At 49.2% G+C, this 14,027-nt stretch overlaps 5 protein-coding genes across 5 annotated transcripts; 2 read left to right on the plus strand and 3 right to left on the minus strand.

Moving 5' to 3' along the window:
* Positions 1 to 1,455: 1,455 nt before the first annotated feature.
* Positions 1,456 to 4,473, plus strand: N7506_004051 (uncharacterized protein; the record flags this gene model as incomplete). The annotated part of the gene is made up of 11 exons (XM_056953346.1): positions 1,456 to 1,684; positions 1,744 to 1,868; positions 1,918 to 2,220; positions 2,267 to 2,530; positions 2,584 to 2,597; positions 2,692 to 2,772; positions 2,838 to 3,266; positions 3,349 to 3,481; positions 3,590 to 3,652; positions 3,702 to 3,904; positions 3,957 to 4,473. 11 exons carry the CDS (start codon positions 1,456 to 1,458, stop codon positions 4,471 to 4,473), a joined length of 2,361 nt encoding a protein of 786 aa, XP_056812235.1.
* Positions 4,474 to 4,682: 209 nt separating this feature from the next.
* Positions 4,683 to 5,480, minus strand: N7506_004052 (rhamnogalacturonan acetylesterase; the record flags this gene model as incomplete). The annotated part of the gene is made up of 1 exon (XM_056953347.1): positions 4,683 to 5,480. One exon carries the CDS (start codon positions 5,478 to 5,480, stop codon positions 4,683 to 4,685), a length of 798 nt encoding a protein of 265 aa, XP_056812236.1.
* A 496-nt stretch (positions 5,481 to 5,976) lies between these two features.
* N7506_004053 (Amidase) lies at positions 5,977 to 9,535 on the minus strand (the record flags this gene model as incomplete). The annotated part of the gene is made up of 13 exons (XM_056953348.1): positions 5,977 to 6,092; positions 6,151 to 6,235; positions 6,283 to 7,137; positions 7,186 to 7,338; positions 7,391 to 7,513; positions 7,572 to 7,868; positions 8,253 to 8,272; positions 8,324 to 8,462; positions 8,514 to 8,548; positions 8,598 to 9,020; positions 9,065 to 9,145; positions 9,200 to 9,312; positions 9,360 to 9,535. 13 exons carry the CDS (start codon positions 9,533 to 9,535, stop codon positions 5,977 to 5,979), a joined length of 2,616 nt encoding a protein of 871 aa, XP_056812237.1.
* Positions 9,536 to 10,161: 626 nt separating this feature from the next.
* N7506_004054 (Zn(II)2Cys6 transcription factor) lies at positions 10,162 to 12,275 on the minus strand (the record flags this gene model as incomplete). Its single annotated transcript, XM_056953349.1, has 7 exons — positions 10,162 to 10,316; positions 10,369 to 10,468; positions 10,525 to 10,634; positions 10,691 to 11,384; positions 11,435 to 11,721; positions 11,772 to 11,993; positions 12,092 to 12,275. The coding sequence occupies 7 exons, from the start codon at positions 12,273 to 12,275 to the stop codon at positions 10,162 to 10,164; spliced, it is 1,752 nt and encodes a 583-aa protein (XP_056812238.1).
* Positions 12,276 to 12,841: 566 nt separating this feature from the next.
* N7506_004055 (uncharacterized protein) lies at positions 12,842 to 13,911 on the plus strand (the record flags this gene model as incomplete). Its single annotated transcript, XM_056953350.1, has 2 exons — positions 12,842 to 12,908; positions 12,962 to 13,911. 2 exons carry the CDS (start codon positions 12,842 to 12,844, stop codon positions 13,909 to 13,911), a joined length of 1,017 nt encoding a protein of 338 aa, XP_056812239.1.
* Between the last annotated feature and the right edge of the window lie 116 nt (positions 13,912 to 14,027).

Raw genomic sequence — 14,027 nt, forward strand, 5'->3', positions numbered from 1 at the left:
GGGAGAGGCTCGCTGGACTGCTCATCCAAACATACCTTGTACGGAGTAATGGCGCGATGAAGACAAAACGCGTCGGTTTCCCACCGGACTATACGAGGTCTTCGCTCAGTTTCCTACGGAGTACTATACCCCAAGTCCGGGGTAGCGCATTAAATTATTTATGGCACAAATCGTGTACCTCTCTCTGCGCCGGAGGACATAGTGGATATGCTACGGCAGGGTAATGTGTGATGGCATTCCAAGGTTGTGCCACGCCTTACCCAAATCACCAGTGCCGTCTTTCCTTTTTCTGACCCATCATACTCCAAATGATGATCCATCGTACAAGTGTTTTTTCAAAAGGCGTATTTCTTGAGGCAGGCATCTCGAGATTTGAACGATCCTGAGTACAGAGTACTCCGCGTAAAGATCCAACGGGACCGACCCCTTTGGATCCCCTCCCTTGAGATGCTTGCATTATATACACCTCAATTATTGGCCATGGAAAAGCCTAGAGCTGGTGAAGATCGACGTCGCTCCTTCTATGGGTATTAGATGATCAGAGTCCTCGTGGAAAACATCATTCTGAGCTCGGTTCCCGGACATTCGCTTACGGGCCTCAGTACGGAGTACGGAGTTGACCGGCTGAGGTATGCCATCCAGAGGGAAATCAGTGACTGATACGTGTTAAAGGTAACTAGGCCTGGGGATTCAAAGACATACTTCGATAATCAGAAACAGGGGTCTGCATCGAAATTTAAGACTCGACCAAGAGGAGTCAAGGGGTAAACATGAGTTACTGGAGCAAACGATCTCGCACACAGGAGAAGAGTGCCCAAAGAGATCGAGCGCTGGATAATTTGGAGCCCAAACTTCGGCTCAGCTGAAGGTAATATCTCCAATTTGTGGCTGGCTAGAGAGATGAGAGCCACTCAATGAACCCACAGTTCGTGCGAGCCGCCAAGCCATCATGCAGCCCGATTGGAAATCACAAAAGTGTTCTGATTGTTGATCACTACGCCCAACCCGGCCCCGCACGAGCTAAACGACGAAGATGACAGCTGCACATCACCCATTGTATAAAATGTGATCTGGCTGCAGGAGTTGGCTTGAAATACTACGATCTGTATGGTTGAAGCAATGCATTTTGGTCGCTAACGACTTCCCAGTGTTTTATGGGGAGCTCAGGTATGTTCGTCTCCCTGCAGTGGTAGTAGCTACTTTCGCAACGAGGCTTGCATCGACCGTGGGACATCAGCTTGTCCACACGCCGCTTTCTAGTCACCCTCCCAAGTACACTTCGCCACATCATCTCGGAGCCTATTGAGTGCTGCAGTGTGCACTATATAAGGTCATAGAATTCACTTCCTGTTTCACGTTAGAAACTATTGTTGAGCTTGAATGTACCTATTCGGTCGACGATCAAAGAAATCTCCCAAGCCAAGCATCGTCTCTGCTGTTCAGCCAGCGAATAATATGGCTTCCGAGCCCTCACCTCATGAGTACTATCAGATCAAAGCTCGGTTCCCGGTCAGCGACTCCGATCCCGATGACGGTATCAATCGGAAAGTCTTTGTGCGACAGGACATCGACGAATGGAGTAGCAAAAAGTCAAACAAAAAGCAAGTTGATCTATTCATACTAGCATTGGATAAATTCCAGAAGCTAGATCCGAAGGAACGGTTATCGTATTTTCAGATCGCTGGTATGTCCTTTTTTCTCGGCATCTTGTCAGTCGCCCTTTCTAACCTGGAGGTGCTTTAGGTATTCACGGTCAACCATTTGTGCGATGGGATGATCCCAGCCCGGAGCCCATGAAGAATGGATATTGTTTCCATTCTCATGTGATATTCCCTATTTGGCATCGCCCATATGTGTTTCTCTTCGAGGTAAGCACAATCTCCAACAAAATGGAGAAAGTTCTCACCGATAATGTAGCAAGTCGTATACGACATTATGGTCAATGAGGTAATCCCTCAATTTCCCGAGGACCGTCAGGCTGCATGGCGAGAGCATGCCGAGTCATGGCGTCTGCCATTCTGGGACTGGGCGAGAAATGGTCGAGTTCCTGACCTGGCGAAATACCCCACCATCACTGTTCCCAGGCCACAGGGAGGATTGGTTCGCATTGACAACCCGTTGTTCCAGTTCTGCATGCCAACGGATGAGCCTATGCGAAGTGAGGGTGTAGGCACTGAGAACACTTGGCAAGATGATGCGGAGCAAGAAGAGTACAAGGATGTAAGTTGAATTTTACAATCACAGCACGTAAAACTAACCAATTTAGTTTGGAAACGCGATCGGAACTAGTCGTTGGCCCGATGAGGAAGACCAGAAGCCAACCAGTGAGGGCTGGCGACACGGTGTTGTCAATAATCGCAAGGTTGCCGATGCATTCAACTCCCACGAGGGATACAACGACAAGAACCATGGCCCCGCTGCTGAGATGGTATATCGACTGCTCACTGTGCCGATGGACTATACCACGTTTGCCAGTACCAACCCAACCTCGAAGGATCAAAAGGTCGAGGAAGATTTAAACATTGAATATGTACGTGAGCAACTGCTTCTTCCTACTTCATCTCTGTACTAACATTGGATTAGATCCACAACAATATGTAAGAAATTCAGCTTAGATTTATGCCAACGACCAGGTTTGTGTGTTGGTTGATCATCAGTCTCTGGTTTCTAACATAATCGTGATGGTTCTAGTCACGGTTGGACAGGCGACGCAGGTCATATGGGAAATGTCCCAGTAGCATCTTTTGATCCACTCTTCTTCCTTCATCACTGGTTAGTACCGCTCATAATCTCTCGCATACCATCGGAATCAACACTTATAACGTGGGGTTCTGTAGCAATATTGATCGCCTGTTTGCAATTTGGCAAGCTTTGAACCCGGAAAAGTGGCTTGACAATGTTGACGGGGATAATGCTACTATACGCGACTCGCATGGCAAACAACAAGCGGTCAACGGAGATACGCCACTCCAGCCATTCAGGCGCGACGCAGAGGGGAGCTATTGGACACCAGAAGGGGTCCGGCACACCCCAAATCTTGGATACTCGTATCCTGAATTGCCCCGGTGGGATGTCAAGTATCGCCAGCAGGATGGAGCACTTGATCAAGATCTGTTTCAAAAGAGCATTATCACCACCGTGAACAAACTCTATGGTGTATCTCGTGACCTCGCTTTGGATCCAAATGCGCCTGTCACAGATGGAGTCCAGGCCATCGATGGCGGGCTGCAAGTCACTGACTTTGCTTTCAGTATTCGTTTCTTGAAGTGAGTGGTGATTTCAAACTTCATCCGACAGTGGATCCGCATCATGACTGTGTGTTGGAAATGACTGATCGCCTTGTGATAGATATGCCTTTGGCGGCCAGCCGTTTTGGGTGAAGTTGTATCTCGCCCAGGAGGACGGGGTACAGACTCCTCTCACAGATCTTATCGCAGAAGTTTACAACTTCAGTCAAAAGCCCGAGCTAGATGGAGCGTCTGTTTGTGGAAATTGCACGGATGGACAAAAGTCACGCGTCAAATCCACCGCTTACATCCCCATTACTCCTGTGCTCTTCAAGCTCGTCAGGAGTGGACGGAAACTCTAGTCGCTGTCTCGCGACGAGGTGTTGGCTTATATAGAAAAGCGCGCATACTGGAGGGTTGTCAAGGTAAGTCAATATCGCCGGTTGTCAGTATCTCCTTGCTGACTCTCAAAAGAACGGAAAGGAGCTACCCCGGTACGATGTCGAAAAGCTTGACCTCGAGATCATCGGCAGCAGCAACGACACGAACCATTTTTCGGACCCCGCCAAACCCCCGGCATTCGAAAACTTCAAGAAGGAGCCAACAATCACAGGAGGTGCAGATGGTGCACTTGATCCAGAACTGAAGCAGCCGAAAATTGATCCTCCTGCTCCCCGGTGCGTGGCACAGTGAAATACATCCCAAATGAGCTTTTCTAATTGTCAACAGACCGAAACGCCCAAGAGCAAACCTACCTCTCCATGGCAGTCTGCGCTTCCGACAGACTCTCAAAGCAGACAGCGTTATTCTCCTCGAAGCATCCAGTGTTGACCTTGTCGCTCCCGATACTCCGGTTGATATGACCTGGGTTTCCATCACAGATGATTTGAACGACGTCATACTTCACTTCTCTATTCGCCGAGGTGAAGGTCAGATAATTTTCAATTCCAAACTCGACGGGTCTTGGGGAGAAGAGGAGCGTATAACCCTGGGCCATCGCTTCGGTAACGAGGAGGGTGCTACAATCTTGATTCATGATCAAGGTGAGGGCTTTGAAGTGTGGATTGACTGGGTACACGCCATATGGTTCGCCAAACGGGCTAAGGGTAGGACGCCTGAGGCAATTCGGTACGGTCTTGGGGATAAGCAGGGAACATCCATTCTCTCTGATGAACTTGAAGTGCGCACATATCCGTCTATGAAGGCGCTGTTCCTGCAAAAACATGCCCACGAGGAGGAGAAGTAGATATGATACTGCAAAGGTTCAGTGGTCCTTACTTGTTTTAGTGCTTCCTTAGTCTCAAGTCTCAAATTAATCAATCGAGTTCCAAAGTTAAAATGTTTATTCTGCAAGATGGCGGCTGGGGGCCTTACAAGGAATGAAACCAGGACCATTCTCTCAAGTGCAATGCGAGAAAGTTATAAAATTCAGTCTTTGTCTCATTATCGCCTTGATCAGGTCCAAGGCCAGTAGTACACCCCTTCGTCAACATCTTTCTTCAGATCGGCATTCACTTTCAAATAGCCATCCCTCGACAAATCCCCCGCCACCTGGATGATAAGGTCAGCGACAATTCCTCCAAACACCACACTTCCAGCATCATTCAAATGAGTGTAGTCAGTCGGATTCAGGTTGTATGTATAAGCATTGGCTGGTCCGATCGCGTTCAGATAATTCGTGCTCGCCTTGTTCAGATCAATAACTCTGACGGCAGATCGGCGCGCGGCCCTGAGTGTCGCGATGGTCTCGTTGGCCAGACTTTGTATGATGCGTGGACTGCCGGTGGAAGTCTCATAGTTCCGTCGAGACAAAGGTGTGACCAAGATCGGGGTCGCTCCAGCATCCAGAACCTCTTCGACAAATTCCTGGAGATTTTCGGTGTATTGCTCCAAGGAAATATTCGCGGCCGGCTTTTGATCATTGTGGCCAAATTGGATTGTCACAACCGGATGATAGAAATCCTTGAATTTGTCCACGGTAGCCAAGACCTCGTCCCAATCACCACCAGAGCGAAAGCTGACGGTAGTTGCGCCATTATGCCCTAGATTGCGACCAGCCGCTCGACCGAACAGAGTCGTATTGAGGAATCCATCCCCCCAACCTCCTCCTCCGGCGGATTGAACGGCGGTGGTGCTATCTCCTGCCAAAACGAAGAAAGGGGGCTTGGAGGCTTGGCTTTTAGCTGGATATGCCTCGACAGAGCAAGCTAGGCCAAATATCACCACCCCGACCAAATTCATCATGATACCCATCTCGATTCTAGATTTGAACCAGTTGTCTCCTTTCAGTTGGATTGGTGCCCGACCAGTGTGAGAGATTATCTCAAGGGGGGGAACATGGTGCTTTTAGTCCTGTCATTGCGACACAGAGAGAAATTGCACCAACAGGAGAATTACGTTGGGCTTGTGCATCGCAAGTGTTTGCGGGGTTTGGCGAGGCGGGGGGCTGCATTCTCCAGGGATAATCTCGCGGTGAGATGTCCCGAGTTGTTGGCGTGGGACGAAATTTATCCGTTCAACCCCTGCGAAACTTGTTCCTCTATCCTACTGGTGGGCTGGCTTCAAAGTCTTTAAGTGTTGTTTGTTGGTAAGAAGTACGGACTCCATGAAGGTTCCATGAACGTGCAAACGAGTGCCACGAATCTCGGGCTATTAATCACGATTTGCATACTTCGATCGCACGATGGTACCAACCATTCATTGAGTGTTCCGTCCAAACACTGTTATTGTGCTCTTGCTCCTAGCATAATCAAGAGGTGATCACGTTGGAAACAATCTTCGCCACTTGAACCAGTTCCTCGTCCTGCATATTCCTGCCAGCTAGCTGCACACTGCAAGGTGCTCCTTCTATGGCATCGGGCTCATCTAGATTCTGAGATTAGCTTTGGGTAAGATGGGAGCTCATGATGAAGACAAAGCTTACATGCAGGTTCATAATCAACGTTCCGAATGAATCCCTCGTCCGCTCGCTTGTCTGCTTTTCCGTGTGGAATGATGCAGCTCGGGTACTGCAAACGGTCAGTACAGGGGCATATGAATACATTCAAGAGCTTACATCTGTCACATTCCACATAGTGGTGTATGGCGGCATGCCATACTTGTCGTGTGGCACAGCAGTGCTTTGGTAACCAGCCATAATTATCGCATCCACTTTAGCTTGGATGATCAGCGCGCGGAACTCCTCCTTGATACGGTTCCGCTGCTCAGTTAAATCGTATAAGCCTTCCAATGTCAAGGGCGCATACTCATATGGCATGCTCTTTTGAGGGATCGATGTTGTCGCCAAAGCTGGGATCGTGGGCTCCCCGCTTGCGGCAATATGCTTAAATGCCGTCTTGGCTGGATCCATCGCAAATATCTTGAATGCCAGAGCACAGGCATCTCGAATGACCGATGTCTTGATAGGAACCACTTCATGTCCCGCTTTCCGGAGCTTTTCGACAGCTGTGGTGAGTGTACGCAGCACAGGTGGGTGCAAAGGAAAGTGAGGATCTTCCTCAAGGAATCCGAGTCGAAGTACCTTCTTGGGGGAAAGGCTTCGCCATGGTGAGAAGATAACAGACGAATCCAGCTCCCACGGGTCTGCCTTGGTCATTGTCTCCATGAACAACTCCAGATCTCTCGCCGATGTTGCCAATGGCCCTGCGCAAGGCCTTATCCCGCACAGCCCTCCACGAGAAGAGCCTGTCTGGCCTCCGTAGGGAATCCGGTCTGCTGAAGGCCTAAACCCGTAGGTCCCATTGCAGAGAGCAGGTATCCGAATGGATCCCGCGATATCTGTTCCAACGCCAAGCACTGATCCCCTCATGGCTATCAGGGCTCCTTCTCCTCCTGATGAGCCTCCGGCAGTGAGATTTGTTGCATGCGGGTTGAGCGTCCGACCAAACACATAGTTGTGCGAGTCCGCAGCCTAACAACATGAGTTATTGTCCTAACCTCCACTGGGGAAATTCCATACCATCATTGTTTGTGGTATGTTTGTTTTCACGAATGGAATTGCACCCAATCTTAGCAAAATCTCGACAACCGGGGAGTTCGTTTTGACCGGGCCATTCTTGATGAAGGAAGTGAACCCGATCGTGGATGGAATGCCTTCGACGTTGAAGCAGTCCTGCAGCACAAATATATCAGTCACTAATCCAGCATTCAAAGGAAATTTCTACCTTGAGACTGATAGGCAATCCGTGCAGCGGTCCGACCCGCTCCCCTGTTGTGGCTAATATCTCATCCAGGTCCTTGGCACGCTGCAGAGCCCGCTCAAAGAATACTTCGGTGAGACAAAAAGTCTGTATATATCAGCATTCAACTCATGGAAGAGGTAAGATGCAAAGTCGACGATCTTACCACTTGTTGTGCAATCGCGGCACGTATGCAAAATGCCTCAGTGACATCGTGCGCAGACAGCTCGCGGTGCTCGATCTTGCGGAGTAAATCCGTTGCGTCGTACAACTCGGTAATCTCGAGCTGCCTTTCTGTCAAGATACCTGACTGACGTGGTACATCTATCACATTCATGCCAGATGATCCGTTCACTCTGGTCAGCTCCACGGGAAGTTGCCAGGCAGGAGGTATCATGGAAGCATTTTCAAGTTGCTTCTTCGAAGCAATTTCTTTCCATGTCTCGGCTGTCATGTTTTCAAGCTGATATAAGATGATCAGTGAAGTATGAAGGAATGTCGTGAAAGATACAGAGAGCGGGTCGAAGAGAGATATTTATGTTTGTATTGTTGATGCGGGGGAACCCCACAGCACAGCGCGAATACACTGCTCTTTCCGTTATTCTACAATGAGAAAGTACAGCCTGTACCATATCTAGAGATTCTGTCCACGTCATCTACCACAGCCAATCGCCTAGATGTAGCCGAGTGAAAGTCTTTTCTCGATTGTGCTATACTTCAATATCAACCAACCAGCGGTAATTGCGCGCTCCACTCCTTGCATTTCCGTCTCATTTCGGCAATGATCCTCACTTTATCTTTTCACCTGCAGATTTCAATCCATTGTTATCACAGCGCGGAATCTGACCGTGCCTTTGGTCATGGCTTCTATGGGCTGGTTAGTTGGTGAGTAAATTGGAAGGAAACAGAAGCTCTTACCATATGCCTCATTTGCTTTCTCCAGTGGGAAGGTTTGCACCATGCAGTTGATTCCCTGCAATTCGGTAAACTGAATTGTTTCTTCGGAATCTATAGCGTGCCCACTGGGCCAGGCGTGGATAGACAGTCCCCGCGAGATCTGTGAACATGGTTTAGAATCATTGTGCTTGGAAAGAAATGTGGAACCCACCATCAACCTCGTGTCAAATGCCACTTCCCCGGGAACTGTTCATGTTCAGTATCTCTGCTCAATATCTATTTTGAATTTACTCACCGGCAAGGACAAGGAGCTTCCCCAAGATATCAAGTCCCTTCAATAATGGTGGTATCACCTTGGGATCGGGCGCAGTTGCGACAATTAGTGCCGCTCCACCAAGCTTCCGAAGTGCCTCGGCCGAGTCTACCTTACTACTGTCAATATACTCGTGAGCCCCAAGTTCGCGCACAAATTGCTCTTTCTTGGAGTCTCGAGAGAGTGCCACAACGCGCCATCCGAATCGATTGGCGTATTGAATTGCCAAATGGCCCAGGCCACCCAGTCCTTGGATGGCAACAGTCGAGCCTGGTGGAACGTTCATGCGCCTCATGGAGTTGAATACAGTCACTCCAGCGCAGAGAATAGGAGCATACTTTGCTGCATCGACATGACTGGGAATCCGAACGCCTGCTTCAGCACGCAGGATACAGTATTCGGCGTCTAGACGATTAGAATCTGTCTCGCATTTGGAAGAGCATACATACATCCTCCGTTCTTTGTCACGCCATTGATAATTCCGAGGTCGCACATTTGAAAATGACCCTTCTGACATGCAGGGCAAGTACCTGTACCGTTGTAAGCCATAGCTACTGAGTTAATTCGAATCAGGGGTGTATTACCGTCATGACCTCCGTGCCATGGCCCACCAATGCGATCCCCAACGTGCCACTGTGAAACATTTTCTCCAACTGCAGCAACCTTTCCAATAATCTCATGTCCAGGCACGATCGGACTTTCAATCAGTTAGCAATCTCTCTCATATTGGGTAGCGGAACATACAAGGACCCGCGCAGGCCATAAGACTGAGCAATGTGGTCAGAGAAACAAACGCCACATGCCTCGACCTTTACCAAGACCTCCCCAGTGGCAGGCATGGTCAAATTTGTCTGTTCCACCGCGAGAGGACCTCCTGCCTCTTTGAACACAGCATGTTTATAAGTCTTGGGAAGATCCATTGCGGTTTAATTTCAGCAAGATAATCGCTTTTCTCGTTGGGATGTGTGAGATTTGCACTAATATCAAAGCCGAGTCTCAAATATGTGAACTGAGCACGAATCCGTGACTTTATTTGTATTGTAATGCTCAGCGGCTGTCGGAGATCGCGGGTTTAGCACGCCTCAATGCCGAAAAGCCGAGAGTAAGCACATTGACCGGTCTCCGACGAGGCTAGAAACTGTTAATGGTATAAGGCCGGGCGCGGGGCTTACTTCCGTGCTTTTTCCTGCAAAGCGGTGATAACTCTTCGATGCTAGGTCATGATTACGTTGATAATTCGCTCACGGTTCTCTCGTCAAGGTTTGGTGCGACCTACTCTTGATGACTTCCACATCCGACCTCGGGACATTTCAAGGTCTATGTCCATGCCTACTGCGACTGTACTCTGGTCACTTCCAAGCTTTCCTGCCATACCCAGTTGGCGGCAAGTCTCAAAGCACTATCCACCCGGGCAGATGTTGAAGTGAGTATGTATTTTGAAGGCAGGCATATACCTAGGTAAACTTGAACCCAAGTGTACTGTAGCCTTATTCTATATATACCGGTTGCAAGATTATGTCCTTTATATGTAACGAATTGGTCATGGTCAAGTGACCCAGGAGTCAAATGCAGCCAACTCCAACCATTGATCTTCAAGTTCGCGCATCATCCAGGAGGTGCGCCAACCTAGGCGCTTTTCTACTCTTTCAAGGAATTTTAGTGCTCCTTGTTGCTCAACTATGTGTCGCAGACAATATCCAACTGCGGCAGAGTTAGCACGCAGCAAGCTGGGTAAAGGATTTTCGAAACGAACAGCGATGTAGCAAGTGTGATGCCATGAAATAGGCATTCTCTACACTTTCATTGGAGAGCGAAAGCCCGATAACCATGACAAGGTGTTCTGCGATAGTTTTCTAGGCACCATATTAGCTTGAGACTTTTCTCCACATGTGTTAATCGAGAAACCTACCTCTTTTAAGCGCCTTGAGCAGGCGATCTCATAATCGCTCATACAATGCGATGGGGTATCGGATAATGTAAGGAAGATACATGCCGAATGGTAATATTGCATCCCAACCACTGCATTTGTGGTCAACTTTGGAGCGCGCGAGAAAGAACTGCATGATTACTCTTACCAGCTGGTGGAGATATCATCCATAGTTCAGGAAAGGGTCGATCAGCAGCAAGATTAGGTGCTTGGTATCGGATCGGTTGCCAAGTGGTCGGCTTAGCTTCGTCCCATTCTGCAACACGGTCCGATATATAGCACCAGGTTTCTCTATCCACGATTCTTCCAGGCTTGTCACAGCACAATTGAAGAATACGCGCACAGTAGAAAATGATAGTATTGGCGCATGCTGGGTCATCATGGCACTGCAGCATTGAAGAAGATTCAAATGTGTGCATGTCCAGTTGCAAAGGCTGGTACTGTACCACCGAAGCGTAGATAGCTTGTCGTAAGAACTGCCAGCTCACTGCCTCCGCCACCCCGCCAGAAGCTGCAGAGCGGGACGCCAGATTCACTAGTCGGTTAGACCCAAACAAGTGGAACTTTTGATCAGTGTTGTTCTCCAACTCTTCATATATACGAAGGATGACGACTGCTATAAGCATGTTTTCATCACAGCTTGCCTCGGCTTTATCTAATGCTGCGATCAGCATCTCCAAACATTCGCCATGGTAAGCCGAAGCTTCCCAGTCGCTATCATTGGCCAGGATTGCATCATGGCGGGCGGAGAGAGCTAGGATTGCTTTCAAGACCATTGGGTTCTCCAAGGCTCGTCTTGGGACCTCGGTACTGAAATGAGAATGAATGTCACATATGTCGGCCTATCCGCAGTCAGATTTGAGTTTCTTCAAGGCCATCACTTGGAACCTACCCAAGGTGCTAGCTTCTGGATAAAGTAGCGCATCAACGATGCCTCTCGTAGTGAAAGTGTTGCATCCTCTTCCGAAAATGGTGTAAACGGACTGCTTGTGCTGATCTGTGATCGACGCTCGATCACTCTTTGACTGCGTTCCTCAGTGTGAGTTGTTTCCGGGTAGCGCTCCTGGGTCGCTTCCAAAAGAGAGTTCGATAGTGACAGTGGAGCCGGGGTTGGAGGCTCTGGTAGAATGATCTGTTCATCCCCAACTGATCCGTCCGCCGCTTCGAGGACAAATGTCACTGGAATTGATTAGTACAAGTCTCGATTTCTGCGTCTTAGCCAAACCTACCGGGCTGTGACACGTCCACCCAGGTCTGCTCTTTATCCCACTCGAGGTCAAATCTGGCCGGTGCTCCATTCCCCTTCTGGTAGACGTGATGGACAGGCTTGAACTGGAAGCGGGGATCCAATTGACATTCCCGACCGAGGCGGGAGCATGGTGTACATGCCGATGCACCAGTTGGGATCACACAGCGGATATGGCGATTGCGACACCGTCCACAACCTTTGCCTACCCTCATAAAGAAATCCGAGTGAGGTGGCTTTGAGATTCGAGATATAGTAGAAAAAGAATGTGATACCCCGACTTCCCCGCATATGCTGACTCACCCTTCCACATTCGGTAGGTGCGACGGCCGTCGTATCGGGCTGAGTACCCGGTACCTGAGTGGGTACTCAAGTTACCTGCATAGTCCAGGTACTCCGTACCTATGCCCATCTTATCCGACCGAGCATTGTTCTGTACGGAGTACTTCTTACTCTTCTTTTGTTCTAGTGCCGATATCGACGTCATTGCATTTTATTGGTTATCGGTGGGGGTGGGTCGTCCAACTTTGCTGCCTACGTCCTCTGCACTACCGTCCACGCTACACAAAAATAGCAACTCGGTTCCTGTATTCCGGCAAGGGTATGGAAACATCCTGGTCCGAAGCTCAGTTATCCATGATCCGGATGCGGATGGCTGCGAGGTCCGGTACTGTGGCATGAATCGAATTGCACAATGTCATGTCTGTGCAAGCGATGACCCAGATGGCCGAGCTCGAGGCAAGCTAGACAGCTAAGCTGGGATTCCATCAAGTTTATCTCCGATGCCTATTGAGTGGGTCTCGGGTAATGCCAAAAGCCCCAAACGAGCCAATCAGCCCAGACCATGAGACCCTTCGCGCAGGGAAAACCTCTCGTCAAGGCCGATCGGCAGAAATCGAAGGCTGCTCAGTGGACGTGGTGTGAGGCCAAGGCCGCGGGAATTGTCGACTCCGCCTCCTTGGGCAAGAAGGACTTTAAACATGCCATGTCCGTTTCCTCCACAATCCGAGGTTGTATAACTCAAGCACCATCAGAGTTACCCAGCCCGTACGGATGATCGTCTCCCACCTTTTTGCGCTTGTCACTGTATGGCAAGTCGTGCGAGCCGACTCAGATTCTTGTCAGTGGTTGAAAATTCGAGTTGATACCTTGCGCGAGGCTAATATCCCCCAGGTTCAAACAGTCTGATTATTTCCACGCAAAGCGATGTCAATAATTTGACTAGTTGTGAGAATTTCGAAGGAAGCATCACGATAGATTCCTCCTTCAATGGCGCAATCACTCTCAGCGGCGTGGAGCAGATCAAAGGCTCTTTCATTGCAGAGGGCGTGTCAGGTCTCTCAGCCATTGTCGCGCCCGATCTAGACAAGGTGCAGGGATCTATCACGATAAGCAACCTTGACACCTTGTCCACGATCACCATGGGAGCATTATCCCAAGTATCTTCTGGCATGACGATCACACGGAACCCGCAGCTTCGAACGCTCGGGTTCCAGCAATTGGAAGAAGTAGACGGGCAATTAACCTTGACAGGCTCTTTCACTACGTATGATTCTGGAAACATGCTGCATTATGATAATGAAGCTAATGGATATCGCAGTGTGCTTTTACCTGCTCTCGACCAAGTACAAGGACAAACAATCATCAAAACTAGCGGCTCAACAGGATGCAGCGCATTGAACTCCCTCAAATCCAAAGGTGTTTTCCGAGGAAGCTACTCCTGCTCCGAAGGCTCCAGTGGTCTGAGTTCAGGCGCCAAAGCTGGAATTGCAATCGGTGTGATCCTCGCCGTTCTCCTCATTCTAGTTGCTCTATGGTTCATACTTCGACGACGCCGACGAAACCAGAGAGCTCTAGGAAGACAACCAACGGACTTTTCTAGATCCATCCCATCGCCTGTTCTGACGCAAACTGAAAAGACCGTGAATTCTACGGAAACACCGTCTCCAATCGAGGAGTCACAGCTACAGATGCCTCGAAAGCCAGTCGGATCCGCAATCTTCCTGGACAGTCGCTCGATCCATGAGGCTCCAATTGGACATACACCCGTGCGAGAATATTATGAGTTGGACGCTGGCCCCGTATCAGGCTCACACCAGCGACCAATCAATGCCGAAAATTGAAACTTTTTATGAGATCTCTGAAGTGATGGATCATGTAAATGATGACTGGACCTTGTGTCAGTCTTAGAAGAATTATGAGGTCACAAGCTTGGGGGTCTTCCACGCATGTTTGGCTT

Source organism: Penicillium brevicompactum (assembly GCF_028827555.1).
Source record: "Penicillium brevicompactum strain IBT 35665 chromosome Unknown utg000003l_segment0_segment0, whole genome shotgun sequence".
NCBI classification, from domain to species: domain Eukaryota; kingdom Fungi; phylum Ascomycota; class Eurotiomycetes; order Eurotiales; family Aspergillaceae; genus Penicillium; species Penicillium brevicompactum.